Here is an 18,392-nt window from a genome sequence, read left to right as displayed (position 1 = left end):
AATTTAGTATTGATAGGACTAGGAAATAAAGTCAAAGATCTTCACTGGTAAGCAGCCATTCACCAATACAAGTAGTTCTATGTCTTGCCACTCGCTAGTTACTGGTAATCCAAGCTGTCGAATATTCGCCATTATCCCCATCAACACGAGGTCCAAGCGGATGCGGAGTATTCGGGGTTTAGTCCGCTCTTATCGGCTCGGAAGGCAATTAAGCCTATGAACTTAAGGCTTATATGGAGTGACCCCAACACAAATATCCCTGAGAGATCCCCGATACGATACATTGCTTTCCTGTTAAGGACTATAATTCCGTTTAACCATTTTAGCCAAGAAACGCCTCGACCAACTCTTGGCTACGGCGCCACAACGCCTCTGCACTCTCCTCGCCCGCCGGAAAGTCAAGATACGGTAAAGTGACGGCTTGGCAATGATCTAGAAAGGCGCCAGACGATTCTGCGATTCATATATCGAGTAAGTCATATCTGGCACAGGGTCTGATTATTGTGATGTTATGTGGCTTACCTTCCAAGTCTGGGTCTAGCAATCCACGCAGTACAGTGGCACTACCCTGAGCGAGAGATTTCGGCGCTTGTTGCAATAGGATTGGAAGGTCTTCACCCGCTGTGATAATGATCTGTGGTGAGATTGGTTCCTGTCGCCGTTATCGGTGCAAACTTACCTTCTTTTCGCCGTTGCAACCAGGAGGATATCTCCTCCCATGCGACGTATGTCTGGACGTTGGCTTTTGTGTCTGCATTGAGAGATTAGAATCTGCTAATGATAGCATTGATTATGATTATGATATACTCACTTCCTGGGTTTGCAGAAAACGCAGATATGGATCGATCCTTGCCTATTTTCGCAAGAGACTTGACGAACTGGATATTCGCCAGCATAGATTGTGCAAACCCGTCGAGACAATGATACGTCTCACCACCCTAGACAAGTATATCTAGAATCAGCACTCGTCTCTCAGCAATATATCAAAAGAAACAAACCCACAGCAAACCCTACATCCTCCCACGTCGGCGCAGACGCCTCTGTCCGCAAACTCGCCGTAACAAGAACAACCCTAGAAGTCGGCGACATACAATCTAACAACAGTCGAATTAAAAGGAAATAGGCGAGGTAGTTCTGCTGGAAATGGGATTCATTTCCATCTTCTGTTAGCTCCCAGGGCACAGCCATAACCGTCGGAAACCCAACGAAGCCGTCGATAGACACGCCCATCTTCTTAATAGTATTCGCTGCATCACGGACTGAAGATAGGCTGGCCGTATCGGTGGGGACGAAAAGCATCTTCACATTGCGGTGTTTGCGGTTGAGGTGGTCGATTACTGGTTGGAGTTCTCGCTGGGAGAGGCCTATGAATATGATTTTTCCTGCGCCGCCGTAGGCGAGGGCGTCGGCTGTTGTTGCGGCTAAATCGCCTTTTTTGAGGCCTGCTAGGAGAACTATTAAGTATTGGTGTTGGTGTTAGGTGGTTGTGGTGGATATTGATGAGGATGGGGTGAGTACATGTTTTTTGCTTCACTTGGTCTGGGAACATGGCTGCTACGCCTACCCCGTGCGTCTGGTCGCTGAATCGGTGGCTTTCGCTCATTTTGTTGATTTTATAGGTTTGGTATGAGATATGAGATGTCTGTTCTCGAGACATTGGGTTGCCCCAAGGGTTTCGTCATAATGAAGCCATATAGAATTCAACGAGGACACGAAAATGCATGGAATTCCACAGTAGAGCTATTAGGAATGACCGAGAAGATAGGAAAATAAAAGGCAGTTTCATAACAACAACAGGATAATTGAACAGTGAACAGGTTAACCCTGCCAGCCCTGAAGGTATACCAAAATCGCATTTATACTGTACAAGGGAAAGCACAAACGCAATACGGGCCTGCCGGTCAAAAGAAAATGAAAAAGACAGAGAAGCTAATGAGATGGACCTGCGATGTCATCTTCGGGCATCTGGTCAATGACACCCTGCATGAGCTCAATGAGCTCGTCGATATCTGGTCGTTCCGAGGGCTCGACAGTCAGACACTTGCGAACGATATTCTTGACGGGTGCACTGATTGCAGGGCCATCACTCTTGGATGCGTCCTCGCTCTCACCAGACTTGGCTTTGCCCTTGGAAGCACCGGACTTCTCGTCGGGGAATCGCCAGTCACCACCGAGAACACACATGCTCAAGCTACCGCCAGTTTCTTCGCTGCGTGCCTCGAATGGGCTCTTACCAACTAGACAGGCATACAAGGTACAGCCCAGCGACCAGATGTCGACTTTGGTATCGATGATTGACCCTGTCTTGACATCGAAGAGTTCCGGCGCGCGATATGGCATGGTGCTGTGTTCTGCGGCGGTATCCTGCACTGCTAAGGCGAGTGACCGGGATGTGATGGCGATCGGGCTGGGGGCCAGAGATCCCAGGTCCATAAGGATGGGGCTTTGGCCATTGTCGTCGATCATGATGTTGCCTGTACCAATTAGCTGCAATCTAAGACTTGCGCGATACTGTCAGACAACTCACCAGGCTTGACATCGCGGTGCGCATATGGGCGCAGATCGCCATCTTGAACACCTTCTTGGCTTTGGGTCACCTCGTCATCCATCAAAGGCTCGTTCTCCTCGTCTTCTTCATCCTGGGCCATGCGATGGCTAGCCCGCCGTTTTGGCTTCATCTGCATTGTCCGTTCCGCATCTGCCTCCTCGCCTTCCCTCCGCACCGCCTTGGCCTTCCGTGTAGACGCCGCACCACTCTTCACCCGGTACTGGTGCATCGAGCGAAGCGCATTGGCGACACCGAGTATCAAGACCATCAACCGCTTCTCCGGGAACTTGGTGTGGTTGACAAGGTTGGCATTGATGGCATCCTGGAGATTACCGCGCTGGTAGTATGGAAGCAGAATATAGACAGTCTTGGAGCCTGCGTCTCCGCCGTCGGATCGGAATTTCGAGCCGGATTCGGTGGATACGCAGTGGTCGATTGAGTGGATGATGTTGGGTTGCGATGTGAACAGGTTGTAAGCTTCGACTTCCTTCAGCGCTTGCGACACAGATTCCTGGCCAAAGGGACAGCGAATCTTCTTCAGCGCGAATAATTCGCTGCTGTTCTTATCCTGGACGAGGTAGACATAGGAGAAACCGCCCTGTATTGCGTCAGTCAGGCTTCAGGCCAGCTAACCGTCGGGATCCGTACCTCACCGAGCAGGCGCAAGAGCTTGAAGCTTCGGTTGTTGATCTTGAGCTGCGGACTGCTGGGGAAACAGCACATGCAGTCTGTGAAATTGTAGAGGAGGTCGAAGAAGTATTGCGCCATGGTAAAGATGTACGTCAATGCGATCTGCGATGCTGTGCGGACCCGGTGGCGTCCGGGGATGGCGCGCGTAGGGAATAGAAAGGAGGATCGTCGAGAGAGGAGATGTATATCAAATGCGAAGAGGTAAGGATGTATATGCAAAGGGAAGATGGTGGAGGTTTGAGGTGTCAATGGTTGGAATTACAAGTGGAGTTCGTCCTGCATTTATTTGTTGTCCCCCTTTCTTACTACTGTTACTACTGCTCCGTACTCTTTGGACTTCTGTACATATCGTCTCTCCTTTGCCTTTTCTTATTTGTCTCCCGTTGGCCATGGGAGTTTGGGCAGTCAACTTAATATCCTTGCTCTCCCAACCCTTGGCCCTTGACCCTTCCAGGGGCTGTACCATCTCTCTTTAAACGGGATATCCCACCTTTACTCTCATATCTATATCCATTAGTATCCCTCACGATGCCTCTCGATGATGTCCAAGTCGGTGACGTGGTCAATGTCCCCGGTGGCATGCATGGGACGATCAAATACCTGGGATCGGTAGCGGGGAAGCCAGGTCGCTTCGCCGGAGTCGAACTGAGTGCGGAACATGCCCAGCGAGGCAAGAACAGTGGCGATGTGGACGGCCGCAAGTACTTTGTGACTTCGACTCCAGGCTCGGGCATCTTCGTCCCCATGAACAATAACAAATACGTGACCAGACGGTCGTCCTCGAACTATTCTACACCGACCACTCCTGCACGCGCAGCACCAGTCAATTTCAGCAAATCTGTCGGCCCAGCACTTACCACGCCTCGTCCTCGCGTCCGACGACCGTCCCTCCCTCGTCCGGAGTCTCCCCGCGTTCCCCCTCCTAAATTGAGCCTAAGCGGCTTGCGTACACCTTCGGCGGCATCCAAGGCTGGCGGAATCAATGGCATGCGCAGCCCGGTCAAGGCGCCGTCCCGCCTGTCTGATAGGCCTTCATCGCGAATCAGCACGGAGGACGACGCTTCGTCATACGGGAGGTCATCCGACTTCCGGCAACAGGCTCACTCGTCAGAACTTCAAGATTTGAAGGATCAGATCAAGAGCCTAGAGAAACAGCTTTTGGACCGAGATAAGCAGTTGGATGAGCAATCTGGAACTTTGAACGAGTTCCAAAAGACATTGGAGGAACTCGAGGGATCGGACGGCCATTCGATCCGTACACAGCTGCGCGAGCGCAACGAGCGAATTGCCCAATTGACCGCTGAATTTGACGGCCACAGAGCTGACTTCAGAAGCACCCTTGATACATTGGAGATTGCCGCATCCGAGACCGAGCGAGTCTACGAGCAGCGTCTCGATGAGCTTATGCAGCAGAACCAACATTTCCAAGACCGTGGCGAAGATGTCGAGATTGTTGCGCAGCAGCTTAAGCAGCTGGAAGAGCTGGTCTCCGAGTTGGAAGAGGGCCTTGAAGATGCCCGGCGGGGCGAGGCCGAGGCTAGAGCCGAGGTCGAGTTCCTCCGTGGTGAAGTCGAGAGAACCAAGCTGGAGCTGAAAAAGGAGCGTGATCATTCAGCTGCGGCGTTGAAAGATGCACAGTCTACATCAGACAGTCCACGAAACAGCAGCGAGTTGGACCAGAAGGATGATGAGATTCGCGGTCTCAAAGCTATCATTCATTCTCTCAGCCGTGGGAACCCAAATGCAGCAAGCTTGGGACAGAACGGCTCGGCCGATGATCATAACTCGGAGCATCTCTCTGAGCTAGAGCAGCGAATCCAAGAGGTCGAAGAGACCGTTAGCCGGAAGGATAACCGCATTGAGGAGCTTGAGCGTGAATTGCAAGAAATGCAACTGGACTCTCGGGGTGGTCGTAACCGCAGCTCTACTGTCACCCTTTCGCCCAAGCATCACAGACCCTCCCACTCCTCGAGCAACATCTCCAACAACTCAAACAGCCTGAACCAAGCCCACCGTCTCTCTGACCGCACCGTTGTCCCGACTGACTGGCACGATGCACCCTCCGAGCCTCGCCACCACCGGGGAGCCTCCAACTCATCCGAACAACGACTCGAGACAATGCATGAATCCGAACGTGGCTCCGACGAGGACACGATGTGGTGTGAAATCTGCGAAACAGGCGGCCACGACATCCTAAACTGTACCAGCATGTTCGGCTCCGGACAGAACAACGAGCAGGCCAAGAAACCGGTCAAGGCCGAGGAGCCCTCTCCCGACCACAACTCGGACACCTATGCAGATGCCGTCCCTTCACAGAAGACAGGACGGGATGTCGTCCTAGAAGGACTCAAGGGTATCGGCGGACTGGGCAGCTCCATGGACCCAATTGCTGGCAAGTCCACTGGTGTCATTGACGAGTCGAAGTGGTGTGCGCTGTGCGAGCGAGATGGCCATGAGAGCATCGACTGTCCATTTGATGAATAATGTTCTGTGTGGATATGAGACGAGTGGTATGGGTTCAGGATCAATGCACCACGAGAAATCGCAGCTTAGCATGACGCTGCTGCATGCATCTATGGGGTTTCGTTCTAGTACATGATTGTTGGGTTGGCTCGGTTTCAGCCCCCGTTAATAAATGGTGTTTTTGGCTAGGGCTTCTTGGGAGCTGTGTGGTTGTGGTCGATGCTATGACGTTGCTCTCGGATAGCTGGGATAATGGCGAGGACGAGGCTGCAATAAATATCTGGGCATACTAAAATGTCGTTCTTTATGTCCATTCTTCCTCTGTATAATCATATCTAATTTGTCGAATGTTGCACCATACTCTATTTTCATAACCGGTCATCAAAGAATGTTGAATTCGTCGCTCGTAACACACCTTTCATGACCCCAAATCGAACCAAGAAGATATCACACCCCAACGCCCTCACAAGTTCACTATTCACGGCTGAATAATCTCCCCATCCTGATACCTCGTTGCTGCAGTCTCTCCGCAGCGCTTACACTTGCGCTTCTCCTCATCGGCCGCGAATTCCTCAACAACATCCTTGACTTGCGTCCCAAGGTCTGTACACACAAACTGCTTCGCCCAGACAATCTCCTTGCAATTCCTGCAATACCACCTCATACTATCCATTGCACCCTCAGCGCGTGGCTGTTCCATAACGACACCTACGGTATCTTTAAAGCGCACGGGACAGTGGGGTGTGTTCGCGGGCAGTAGGAAGATCGAACCTTCGTGGATGGGAATGTCTTGGAACGTGGGAGGTGTGGTAGAGGTATCGACGGTTTTGAGGAGCATTGAGCCTCGATACTGGTAGAAGAACTCGGGTGTGGTGTTGATGTGGAAGTCTGTCCGGGCGTTGGGCCCGCCCACTATCATCACTGTGTAGCCGGCTGTGGCCGGGGATGAGGGATGGTAGACGCAGTAGTTGTTTACTGGTGGTTGGAGGAGGTGGGAGTTTTCTTCGAGCCTATACAATTGACTTTGGTTAGTCTGGCAGTTTGTGGTTCTTCATGCGATGACTTATGCGATAGTCACGCGATGGTGGGGCGATGCAGTTGGAGATGGTGTCGAGGTGTGGTCAATATATTAGACATACCATTTCGGGATGTTCAATGCTGGAGGAAGCATGCTAACTGGATTGTGTCTGGTCTTGACAGACTGTGTAGAGAGCTGAAGAAGTGAAGTTGGACCCTTACAAATCAAAGATCAGATAGATGTTCGGAGATACCAACTGCACCCCGGACTTAGGCGTCGGTCCGGAGCAACCTTGTCCCGCCCTTTTTTTCTTTTTCATCACCAGAAACTACTGAGCTTAGCGGAGATCTTCTTGACCAACAATTTAAGATGGCGACCTCACAACCCCCTCTCCGGTTCACAACTCACCACAACCTGGTATATCGCTTGGTCTTGTCCACTCTGACCGGCCGCACAGTCCATATCTCACAAATTCGTTCGTCGTCGCCCACGAACCCAGGTCTTGCGCCTCATGAAATTTCTTTCCTCCGTCTTCTCGATGCAGTTACCAATGGCTCCCAAATGGAGATCTCATACACGGGTACCATCCTGGTCTACAAGCCTGGTCTGATCACAGGCAGTACATCCGGCACTGGAGCCAGCGGCGGTATGATCAACTACGAGCTTCCTGCAAACTGCAACCGCGGTCTCAGTTACTACCTTATCCCCCTCTGTCTATTGGCACCCTTTTCCAAAGCAACCATGAAGGTCCTCTTCACCGGACCGGGTGTTATCACCTCGTCGACACCGACCGGTGACATGTCCGTCGACAGCGTTCGGACTGCGATTCTCCCTCTGTACAACCAATTCGGTATCTTCAACAACATCGAGCTCCGCATTCTGCGTCGGTCAAACCCGGGTCCTAATGGCAAGGGCGGTGGCGGTGAAGTGCAGCTTATATTTGGTCACCAGGTTCGTCTGCCGAAGACTCTGCATTTGATGAATGCGGGCCGCATTAAGCGTGTCCGTGGTGTTGTATATTCAGTCGGTGTCTCTGGATCGAACAATGCTCGCATGATTGAAACTGCCCGTGGAATTCTCAATCCTCTCTGTCCTGATACATATGTCTTCTCCGACGTTGCGTCTGCGCCGCTGATCCCGGCCCCGGACAAGACCAACCCCCAGGCGAAGAAGAAGATTGGCCTTGGATTTGGTCTGTCTCTGGTTGCGGAGTCATCCACGGGTTGTCTCTACTCGGCTGATGTGGCCTCCCCACCGTCGGGTGGCCAAGCGCCAGAGGATATTGGAAAGCAGTGTGCATACCAGCTTCTGGAGACAGTCTCCAAGGGAGGCTGTGTGGCTCCTGCAGCTGCGGCGACCATGATGACCCTCATGACAATGGGTTCTGAGGATGTTGGTCGCCTGCAGGTTGGCCGGGAGGTTATTGCAGACCCGAATATGATCCAACTCGCTCGTGACATGTCCACGTTCGGTGCGCCTGGTTGGGGTATCCGCGATGCAGCGGGCGAGAATGACAACGGTGATGTGATTGTCAGCGTCGTCGGCCGTGGAATCGGCAACGTTGGCAGAAAGGTTGCTTAAGCTGTACAAGGCTTTCCTGCACTCCGAGTCTCCCACATTGAGGGTGACAACACTTCAATTCAGTGGCCTTATCAATAAGCCACTCCCCTAGGCCGAGGGCATATACCCGCGTCGACTGCGGGCTCCTGGTCGTCTGCACTCAGTTCTCGCGGACACTTTGATCTTGACTGTCGGGCATGGAACTTGACCTGTCACTCCGCGAAACACCCCAAGCCATGTCCTGCGCCCAAGACGTGTACATTGTTTACTTCTCGAATGTCATGATACCCACAAAATTTGCATCACTGTCGCTTCTTGCTTGGTGCTTGGGCTAGAGCAAGGTGACCTGATATAGAATTCCATAATGTGATGAATACATTGTCTATTCTATTCCAATACTGTAGTCTCGTAGTCTCTTGTGCTGTCAGCTTCCATGACCGGCCTCTTACATCACTTCTTGTTGTTGTTGTCGCGTGCTTTCCATTTCATCTCTTCTGTTGCCAATAAATACCTCATCCCTCCCAATTTTCCTCTTCTTTTCTTCATCTCTCCTCTTCTCTTCACTTTTACTCCCACGTCTCTCTTTCTACTTTTCAAGTCCCTCGTCTTGCATCCTCTGTTGTCTGTACTTCCATGTCCACATCTCCCTCCATCTCTCTCATACTTCCCACCTTATCTTTTGCCTCCAACCCTGGTGGCCAGGGCTAGCCCTGCGCTGGCTGGAGGGACAACGACACCTCCGTACCATTTCTGCCATTTAGCCTATTCCTTGTCGGGACAGCTTTCCCCTGTGCTGGCTTGAAGTTATCTGTTTGGCTACTTTTCCCGCAGCGTTTGGCTCGCACCTCATCGTGGTGCTGGGGTCTAGTAATCTTCGCTGCTTGCAGTGTGGACGAAGCTAAGATGAGCCTACCCTTGACCTTTCACGCTGCTTGGTGGGTTGTTTCCTTTGCTATGCTACCTCATGCGGGTGCACGGCAAATACGATAATCTCATGGTGTGGTTAGGGTTTTCAAGATTGTTCTACATAGTCATGGATAGGTTGCAATCAAAGAAATGTTTTGTCTGTCTCTATTGAACTCTAGTAGATGATGGATGCTGAGTAAAGAGAGCTGATCGCTAGGAAACAAACTGTATAATGCCTCAACGCCGAAGATGCTAGGAAAAGGGTTCCCGCAGGACGCAACACATGAAGAAAACAAGGTGCTCGAACGCTTTCAGACAAATATGTAAATCAAATCGAAAAAGGGGGTGACAAGAAAGATCATGAAGTGTGTACTGGAATAGCCAAAGATCAAGGGGCTGTGCAAGAAGGGAAGAGACAAAAAGGCAAACAACATGCAGAGAAAGAAGAGTCTCGATCAGAGACATCCAGGATGATCTACTCAGAGACATCCTCATCCTTGCCAGGATACATAATATCCTGACGATAAACAGCCCGAATGTGGTTAACAAAAACAAAGATCCACATGCAGATCACACAAATCGACATAGCAGAGCCAACCCCGCCAATAGCCTTACTTCCAAACGCCTTACCAAGCGTAATAGTAGCAAGAGTAAAGCCAGTGTTGGGGAAGACCATAGCCCACCAACTAAGATGGAAAGCCGTGGGCGGCGAGCGCACAACTGCAATAAGCGCCACACAGAAGAACCACAGACTCAACGCCCACAGGAACGCACCAGCAGCCAAAGCGAGAATCTCAACCATGCGCCCATCAGCAGCATTGTCCATGCTGTCCATCACACTGAATGTATCTGGTAGACCCTGTGCCATGCCAACGAGGGCTAGGGCTGTGAAAGCGGGTGGGCCGACGCAGATGAACATTCCTGGTCTGTGTTCGCGGTTTGGGAGGCCGGATTCCATGAGCCGGCCGATGTAGTGGGAGTACATCATGAAGGAGATGCAGAAGCCCAGGCCTTGGAAGGTTACTCCTGCTGTGACGATTGGGATGGAGGAGTGGTCTGGTTGGCGTTCGGCGATGACGGATGCGATGGTGCCGCTGAGCATGACTGGGAAGGCTGGGAGGATCCATGAGGGCATCATTGTTTGGAGGCGATATGTGACTGAGCTGAAGAGGTAGGAGTATTGGAGGGTTGCGACGGCGAAGGTGCAGGCGCAGTACAGCCAGAAGAGGACTTGGAGGGCCTTTGAGAAGGATGGTTCTGGGTTATCGCCGAAGTAGCGTTCCAGACCGGTGATAATTGTTGCGATTGAGAGCCAGAAGGTTGGGAAGAATAGGCCTTCGCGGTCGTGGGTTAGGGAGGCTAGGAGGCCGCCGTGGAAAATGAATCGGGCTGCCATTAGGGAACAGACTAGGGCCATGAGGAGGATGTTGAATAGGTAAACTGCTAGGCCGATTTCTTTGAGCCCTTCGAAGGTGTTTGGCTGACTGGCTATCAGGAGGGCTAGGCCTCCTGTGCTCATTGTCAGGGTGTACCATGCCCAGGTGAAGTGACGGAGACGCTGGCGGAAGTCGATGGGGCCTTGCTTTTGGCCCTTTTCTTCTTCGAGGATAGGGGTGTCGGAGTGTGAGGAGTGTGGAGGGTGCTCGTAGCTGTGGTTAGGGTAGGACCCTAGTAGGATTGGGTGGGTCATGATGAATGTAGATGTAGATGTAGATGTAGATGAGGTTTAGATGCAATGTATAGATGGGGCCCGTGATGGGTCATATAAAGAGAGTCTATGAGTGGACGTATATAGACTATAGACCGCGGGTCTAGAGACAACAAATGTAAGAAAGCAAGAGAGAGGCTTTGTAGAATGAAATCAAAGAGGAATGAATGTGAATAGACAAACAGGGAGAGGGTCCATATATAGCTTCAGGATTGTCATGGGCAAAAGCAATAGCATCAATTTCAAAACAATGTAGACCCATCAGCCAAGAAATTCCAAGACCACCGTGGTTCAGGGAGAACGCAATTCAAGCAAGTCCCCTATAGTCAAAGTGATGAGCACTTTGCAACGGACCTACCAGCGGCATCAAAGTCTATCGAGACCAATGAAATCGGCAGCCTAAGAAGCCCCAAGAATAGATCGGCCCAGGATGTCGGGCTTGGACAATACATAGTATGTATCAGGGGTGGATAGTGTACTCCAGGGGAGGACATCAGATCCACCGCGGAAGTCTGAGCATCAGGCTTTGGGCGCAGTATAGAAAACTTCGATGCCTAGGGGGGACAATCACTTGCGTGGACTGCCAAGAACAGAATCACTGGTGCGTAACCCTGCCACACTGCCTGCCACACTGCCTGCCACACTGAAGATTCTGATCTAAATGAGCATCGAAGAGTCGTCGAGTTATCAAATGAGCTGTCGACATCATCTGTGTCGAAAGGAGAGACCTTGAATCAGCCGAAGTTACACAGATGATGAACCTCGATCCCGTTGTTCGGGCCGACTCTGGGCAGTTTCGAAAGCGAGCGAGCAGCCCGACTCTTGCCGATAGGAGCATATGAAAGTATAAACCAGGATCAGAGCGGATCGGAGCGCATTCAACGTGTCTGGCCGCTATGCCAAGAGAGAGATCGACAATGCATCATAGACGGTCCGCTGCCAAGCTTTTAGTTGGTGGCTGTGAAGAGAGAGAGAAGGGGGAGGTGGCAACTGAGAAGTGTTGAGTAGAGTGACACCATTGCGTAATCCTTCCATATGGCAAGCTTGTCGAGATTGTATTCTCGACGGAAGCGATTGTAGTGGTAAGCAGAAGAGTATAACGTTCTGACCAAACCTGATAGATCCAAACTCAGATCTTGGCGCCCCTGAACTTCTTATCTTCACAGCCTCCGTCAACACACTATTGATCCTCGCCAAGAATGAATTGTAACATGGACTCTTGTCGATCGGACGATCAGCCAGGTTCCAAGGTTTCCAAAGGGGTTTCATGCTTATTTTTGGGCACTGGATACTGGTTGCCTGTTGGCACTGGGTGATCCAGACATTATCTCGCCAAGAACATGCTCAGACTGGATTGTGATGCTTTAAAAATGATGAAACTCTCTGGTCAATGCTACTCTATGGAGTGTGATGGAGCAAGTTCACTTTCCACTCTCCACTTCAGAATATCCGCCTTTAGGGGGTTCCCACTTGACATCTGGGGATCCCCCGATCCGGAAAATGGCTCTAAGACAAAACATTGAATTCAGGAAAAACGCTCAGCCGGCAAAAGCCAAGATTATGCAAGAACAAAGCAAGATTATGCACCTCGAATTGACAAATTATGCGAGAAGCACACTACGCAGCGGGTCCCTAAAGACCAGAACACAACATTCAAGGTAGCAATGCAGAAAAACAGAGCGAAAGCGCGTGCCGAAACACCGATGTCTAGGCATCCCAGTTCGTCAATCCAATCACATCACCGCATCCGCTCACATCATGCGGTATACAAGATCAGAGGCCAGCTCCGTCGTCATATCCAGCAGCGAGCGGAGACTCTTCGGTGCAGAAGTCTCGGCCCGCTCCACTGTCGCATCCACCGGCCGGAGCGAGGGTGTTGCCGTTGCAGAATCGTCCGGCGAGTGGTACTTGGCCAAGTCCTTCACTTTGCAGGCTGCATAGTGCACGACCAGTCGTCGTAGCTCATTCTCCCGAAGTTGCGTCGCGGACGTCGGTGAGATGGGCTCCAGCCGGGCCGTTTTCGTGTAGGCATAGTGGACTAGATTCAGGACCATTTGGGCCTTGCGCGCGGCCAAGACTCCCAGTTTTTGAGACGGGCTCGGGTCGGCTGTTTCCTGTTCTGTGAATGATATGAGCAGCAGATCTCGGTGTAACTTGCGGAGACAGAGCTGCGCCAGGGCAGGGATCAGGTAGCGGGTTGCGAAGACGTAGAGTTTGGCGTGGAAAGTTAGGTATGGGAGGTCGGATGTTGACTCGACCGGTGATAGCTTTGAGGCCGAGTCGTCGGTGTATTGGAGGGAGACGAATTCGTCCCACATGCTAAGGCCTGGCTCACATGGTGAAGAGGCTTGTTGTTGGGCAAATGACATGTCGAGCATTGGCCTGGGTTTGAGCATTTGATTGTCGTCTCTTTCTCCCGACCATGATTCTGCCAGCGGTTCGTCTGCGGTCTCTGGTGTATACTCTTCAGGTTCTGCGGGTGGTTGATCCCAATATCCAGTCTGTTCTGGCTCTGGCTCTGGCTCTGAGGCAGGCTCCTGCTCAGCAGGTTCCGGTTCCGGTACTGGTGCGTACTCTGCTGTGGGCAATTCTTCCTCAGGCGGTGGTGGAGGCGTTGATGGAGGCGTCAAGTTGACGGGCTCTTCCGCTGCGTGAGGCTCTTCATCAACGTATGATGGTTCCTGCTTCTTGACCTTCTTGCCCTTTTTGCCCTTCTTGATCTTCCGTGCTGGCCTCTTATCCTCCATGGGCGCTGCAACCTCAGGCTCTGGATACATCTCCGGCTCGACAGCAGGGTACTCTGGCTGCTCCGGTGTCTCATCCGGCACAACCGAATCCGCGTAGTCGAAACCATTCACTTCAGTGTGCTCTGGTTCTGGCTCAGGCGCAGCCTCTTCAGGAGGAGGAGCTTCTACCGGCATAGCCTCTGGCTCATGCACATGCTCCGGCTCAGGAGCAGGCTCAGGATCCTGATATACAGTAGTATCCGTCTGGCTACGATCCTCCGGAGGCGGCGATGGCGCAGGTGGAGGCACAGCCGACGAAACCGAGTCCGATCGATAAGTCTCTCTCCAAGAAGTACCCGGACTAGGCGCATTCTCGACGACGCCAGACCTACTATCTTCTAGGTCTTCCACCTCCGGCTCGGTTCGCGGCACACAATAATCCCCGGTGTATGCATACTCGCAGAAGGCGACGAAGGTCTCGACATCCTCCTCTTCTAACACGGCGATACGATGCTTTGACTCTCTCGTGTGACCGTTCATAAGATTGTGGAGTGGTTTGGAGACATGCTGGGCGAGGGCCGACTGGATTGTCAACTTTGTGTGCTTTGGGCCGACGAGGAAGGTGAATGATGGTGAGTGGATGATACTGCGAAGAGTCATGGGTTTAGCGGATCATCATTAGAAGGGATATGTTGTTGTGACAAGTTGTTCAATGCATACCTGCTATAATCTCGAACAGAGTCCATGAGGCAGTCGGTCCTTGGGAAGTGCCTTGGTGTTTAGACAGGTCGAAATGGTTTATATCACAGATCCAGTCCAGGTGGCCCTTAAATTCCTTAAATATTCACTTAGGCCCAACCTAAGTCCCGAGGCGATCACAGTTCGGCTACGTGTGCAGCTGTGGGGGAGAGATATGCGTGATGGGGGTCAAAACAGCTAGACGAGTTCAAATCTGGTGATAATTCTTCTCTGAATGGCGATTATTACATCCAGTTCCCTCTGATCCCTGAGATGTTCGCCATTATTTGCCATTCTATCAAAACGAACAACGCAGAGCAGCCACACAGAATCCTCCGAGCTCCCGACTGGCGCAACTGTATAGCGTTGGCAGGTTTCGTGCCCAATCCCAGCCTGTCAAGAACCCAATAGTCCGCCTGACTGGTTGATCTGCTGTGCCCCGTTCTTTGGGTGCTGCATTTTGAAGCTTCACTTTGCTGTCTGATTTGTCTGAAGGCTTTTCTCAATGTGGCGGTCAACGGTTGTTCCACCTCGCTGCCCTACGGGATCAGGATTAATTCACTCTTTCCAAGATGATTGTCAAGTTGTTTGGTAAAGAAAATATGTGCCCTGATCCGAGATATCTCAGAGCGGACTGGTAGCGCGAACTTGAATTATTCTCTGTTCTGTATGCTCCCCCGTTTTTGGCTTCGCTTTGACCTCGTACAAGCCACCATATATTCCAAGGTTGCCCATATGGCTTGACTATTCGACTACTTTCCTATAAGAAAACCAACTAACATTCACAAACAGCTGATAGTAGGCAAGGAGCCCCACTGCGCACGATCATCCTGTCAGACAATAATTCAAACTCGGGCACTAAATGACTCTCTTATAGGCTTTCAGCTGGGCAAAGAAGATGTCTGATATATACCTCCAGAGATTCTCCGCTAACATATCTACTACATCCTACATAGTAAACAGAAAATAAAGAGCAGCGTATCAATTCAGGATCTATCCATACCCATATTCACAAGTATCATACAATTCAACAAACCAGGTGACACAGATCAGGCCATAAATCAACTAGTATGCATCAACCGAATCTCAGTATTCCCAGGCTCCCACTCCCTCAACCCTTCCCCAACACTATACCAAAATCTCAAACGAATACACTCCCTCCGCGCAGCCTCGAGATCCCCCCGATCAAAGAAACCCGCTAGAGCTTGCACGCAGTCCACAACGCGTCTATCATTCTCCTTCTTCAATGCATTGATCTGCGCCTCACCTTCAGGCGACGCACCAACCTCCTCAATCGTCTCCTGCACCTCCATCACCTCCATCAGAGTCTCCGGGTCCAGCGCATGCTTGGTAGCGGCATCCTCGGCGGTTACGTCGATACCGTGCAGTTCGCGGAGGAGGTATTGCGCTCGCTGAAGCGGGTCGATTAGCGTACGGTAGGCTTCGTTGATGCGGGCGGAGAGGCCTTCTGCGTGTGCTTTCTCGTTGCCATTGCGGTATTTGTCTGGGTGGACAAGTCCTTGAAGTTGGAGGAATTCCCGACGGAGGTCGCTGGTGGAGATTTCGAAGGGGGAGGCTGGTGGGGGACCCGAGGGGAGTGTCTGCGCGAAGATTGTGTAGTAGTTGGTTATGTCCGGGGCGCCTGCTAGGACGGGTTCGCTTTGGCCTTCGGGGGCTGAGGCCTTTGTGGATGCATAGCGGCGGTTGGATAATGTGTTCAAGGCTGATTGCCGTGGGAGGGCTGTTAAGCCGGCTGCTGTTGACTGGCGGCGATATCGGCAACGCGTGCGGATATCTTGGTTTGCAGTGCAAGTTAAGGAGCGTGTTGTCCTTGAGGTAGGTCCTGCTGTGCCTGAGCGGCAGAGTTGGGCAATCCTTGGACGGAACGCCATGTTTATGTCTATGTTGTCAAAAAAAGGTATTCCGTATCCCGCGGAGAAAAAGCCCTCAGCTATCGCTTTACGTCATCCCCGCACTCCCACGTGACCCATATCTATACGGGAAATACATTCGAGGCAAAAGGTGAATCCATTTGTAGGTGACTGCATTTGGCAGACCTAGATCAGAGTGATTAATTCACTAGTGCCCCAAAAAAAGGCTGGCTTAACGCTAACAGTACATGTAGGGTGCCACTTGTGGCATACAGGTTGAAAGGGCGGTGGGTCGGTACATCCATTGTATATAGACGGAGCCGAGAGACAGTGAGCCGAAATTCGCCTGTTTGCATCTTATGATGAAGGCTGGCCTGCTGCACTTCAATCCCAAGTGACGTCCAATCAAGAAACATGTGGGCTGAGGTATCGAAATTTGAGTTCGTAACTTATTGAATCATTCAATTCCCCAGAGCTTCACAGTACGGTCATGGCCACAACTAGCAATCCACTTCGTGTCATCGCTGATATCCGTACTGAGGACATTGCCCGAGTGACCGCTCAGCGACTTAACTAGGGACCAGTCATCCGCGCTGAAGACATTGACATTCTTATCAAAGCCACTGCTGACGAAAAATGTACCCGACTTCTTCGGCTGGACCGGCGCATCTGGTGTATTAACTGATGCGGCACCATCGACGTCCATGTTCCCATCGGCAGAGGGCAAGAATGAAGCTGACTCTGCGCCCTTGTACCAGCGAAGATCAGACACCACACTTTTGTGTGCACCGATTCCCCCAGTACTTCTCACTTGGCGCAAGTCCCAGCATTTAACCCAGCCATCACCAGAGCCAGAGAGTACCCGGTACCCATCCACGCCCCAGTCTAAACCGTAGATCTCGCGAATGTGGCCTTCGAGGATCATCACTGTGCGCCCTGTTCGCAAATCCCAGATACGTCCGTTGCTGTCGTATCCACCACTGGCCAAAAGAGAGCCGTCGTTGTTGAATGAAACTGCATATACTTCTCGCGAATGACCCTCTTGCAGGAGCAGCTCTTGCGTCGTTTCAATATCCCACAGTCGCCACGTGGTATCGAACGATGCCGATGCTGCATATCGACCCGAGGGATGGAACTCTGTACGGCAGACACGTCCAGAGTGACCAGTTAGTGTGGCGAGCGGCTTGTCTTGATCAAGGGCCCAGAGATTGATATCTCCCTCGCCGCCTCCCGAAATCAAATTGACCGTTGATGGCGAGACATTAGAACTGGGGAGCGTGGCACCGGGAAACCATGCCAAACCACCCACACGGTCCGTATGGCCCTTGAAATTGGCCTTTTCTTCCAAGTTAGGTACTGTGAGTAGCTTGATACCACCACTCCAATTTCCAGCAGCGATTGTCTGGCCATCTGGCGAGAATCGACAAATGCTAACTGGCCGATCTCCCGCAATTTGAGACCCATACAGCTCAAATCCTTGCAATTTCTCCTTGACTGCTTTGCGATGTTTAACGTGCGTCCGAAGTGGAATTGTCGATTCATCTTTAAGCCGCGCAACTCGAGACTTTGCGCGGGGCAAAGAATAACGGGCAATGTCCTTGCGTGCTTTGAGCAAGGCGTCGGTGCCCTCTGTGTAGAATTCTTCTTGTTGTTCGACTTCATCCTCCGGCTGCGCTTCCTCCATTTCAATGTCTTCGCCTTGCTTATCCGCCATGTCGGTCAATAGTTCACGTAAGCGGTCCCGCCGATCAGAAGGACCCTCGCCAAATAGCGTAATGGGCTCGCCGAACTCTCGTAGCCGTGCGCGCACTCTCGTGTCGTCTGTGGGGACTACCATAGCTGCTGCTCGGCGTTTACGTTCGAATTGAGACAAAATGGCGGATGCCCGCTCGGTAGGAATACCCGCCGCGGAAGAGGGGAGGTCATAGTCTTGGTCGACCGCTATAGTTGAGCTTCCGTTAGCACATTGTCCATAGGAGAATTTTGAAGTCGCGACTTACGGAGATCGGCATAGCTGATGCCCATATCGGTGTCCTGTTTGCGATTGAAGTCAGCCGGTGATCGATGGAGGAGATGTAGGCGCGAAATATATCTGCTTTCCATGTCCATGTGGATGTGAGATTTTAATGTCGCGTACGCGCAAATTGAGCTCTTGTCTTTTGGG

At 51.6% G+C, this 18,392-nt stretch overlaps 9 protein-coding genes across 9 annotated transcripts in view; 2 read left to right on the top strand and 7 right to left on the bottom strand.

Moving 5' to 3' along the window:
• Positions 1–322: 322 nt before the first annotated feature.
• Positions 323–1,603, bottom strand: PENARI_c006G06120 (putative oxidoreductase, short-chain dehydrogenase/reductase family; the record flags this gene model as incomplete). Its single annotated transcript, XM_022630379.1, has 6 exons — positions 323–453; positions 523–621; positions 680–751; positions 812–938; positions 1,003–1,454; positions 1,519–1,603. The coding sequence occupies 6 exons, from the start codon at positions 1,601–1,603 to the stop codon at positions 323–325; spliced, it is 966 nt and encodes a 321-aa protein (XP_022490000.1).
• Positions 1,604–1,929: 326 nt separating this feature from the next.
• Positions 1,930–3,316, bottom strand: PENARI_c006G00498 (putative serine/threonine protein kinase ENV7; the record flags this gene model as incomplete). Its single annotated transcript, XM_022630110.1, has 3 exons — positions 1,930–2,474; positions 2,528–3,146; positions 3,197–3,316. 3 exons carry the CDS (start codon positions 3,314–3,316, stop codon positions 1,930–1,932), a joined length of 1,284 nt encoding a protein of 427 aa, XP_022489546.1.
• A 450-nt stretch (positions 3,317–3,766) lies between these two features.
• PENARI_c006G11824 (CAP-Gly domain containing linker protein BIK1) lies at positions 3,767–5,722 on the top strand (the record flags this gene model as incomplete). The annotated part of the gene is made up of 1 exon (XM_022630652.1): positions 3,767–5,722. One exon carries the CDS (start codon positions 3,767–3,769, stop codon positions 5,720–5,722), a length of 1,956 nt encoding a protein of 651 aa, XP_022489503.1.
• A 457-nt stretch (positions 5,723–6,179) lies between these two features.
• PENARI_c006G03873 (3-hydroxyanthranilate 3,4-dioxygenase) lies at positions 6,180–6,872 on the bottom strand (the record flags this gene model as incomplete). Its single annotated transcript, XM_022630270.1, has 2 exons — positions 6,180–6,711; positions 6,841–6,872. 2 exons carry the CDS (start codon positions 6,870–6,872, stop codon positions 6,180–6,182), a joined length of 564 nt encoding a protein of 187 aa, XP_022489964.1.
• A 216-nt stretch (positions 6,873–7,088) lies between these two features.
• PENARI_c006G04642 (RNA 3'-terminal phosphate cyclase-like protein) lies at positions 7,089–8,300 on the top strand (the record flags this gene model as incomplete). The annotated part of the gene is made up of 1 exon (XM_022630303.1): positions 7,089–8,300. The coding sequence occupies one exon, from the start codon at positions 7,089–7,091 to the stop codon at positions 8,298–8,300; it is 1,212 nt and encodes a 403-aa protein (XP_022489605.1).
• A 1,360-nt stretch (positions 8,301–9,660) lies between these two features.
• Positions 9,661–10,875, bottom strand: PENARI_c006G11447 (tellurite-resistance/dicarboxylate transporter family protein; the record flags this gene model as incomplete). Its single annotated transcript, XM_022630634.1, has 1 exon — positions 9,661–10,875. One exon carries the CDS (start codon positions 10,873–10,875, stop codon positions 9,661–9,663), a length of 1,215 nt encoding a protein of 404 aa, XP_022489771.1.
• A 1,769-nt stretch (positions 10,876–12,644) lies between these two features.
• Positions 12,645–14,279, bottom strand: PENARI_c006G05640 (uncharacterized protein; the record flags this gene model as incomplete). The annotated part of the gene is made up of 1 exon (XM_022630348.1): positions 12,645–14,279. The coding sequence occupies one exon, from the start codon at positions 14,277–14,279 to the stop codon at positions 12,645–12,647; it is 1,635 nt and encodes a 544-aa protein (XP_022489793.1).
• Positions 14,280–15,418: 1,139 nt separating this feature from the next.
• Positions 15,419–16,249, bottom strand: PENARI_c006G00470 (J-type chaperone JAC1; the record flags this gene model as incomplete). Its single annotated transcript, XM_022630108.1, has 1 exon — positions 15,419–16,249. One exon carries the CDS (start codon positions 16,247–16,249, stop codon positions 15,419–15,421), a length of 831 nt encoding a protein of 276 aa, XP_022489978.1.
• A 436-nt stretch (positions 16,250–16,685) lies between these two features.
• Positions 16,686–18,392, bottom strand: part of PENARI_c006G07645 (putative pre-mRNA splicing factor) — a gene marked incomplete at both ends in the record, with an annotated part of 1,787 nt that continues 80 nt past the window's right edge. The window contains 2 exons of the mRNA XM_022630451.1: positions 16,686–18,169; positions 18,229–18,262. Of these exons, the coding sequence (XP_022489939.1) occupies positions 16,686–18,169; positions 18,229–18,262 (1,518 nt within the window). The remainder of the gene's footprint in view (positions 18,170–18,228; positions 18,263–18,392) is intronic.

The sequence above is a fragment of the Penicillium arizonense genome (genome assembly GCF_001773325.1).
Source record: "Penicillium arizonense strain CBS 141311 chromosome Unknown PENARI_contig006, whole genome shotgun sequence".
NCBI lineage: Eukaryota > Fungi > Ascomycota > Eurotiomycetes > Eurotiales > Aspergillaceae > Penicillium > Penicillium arizonense.
The sequence above is the reverse complement of the archived record's forward strand: the minus strand, read 5'-3'. Positions and strand labels throughout refer to the sequence as shown.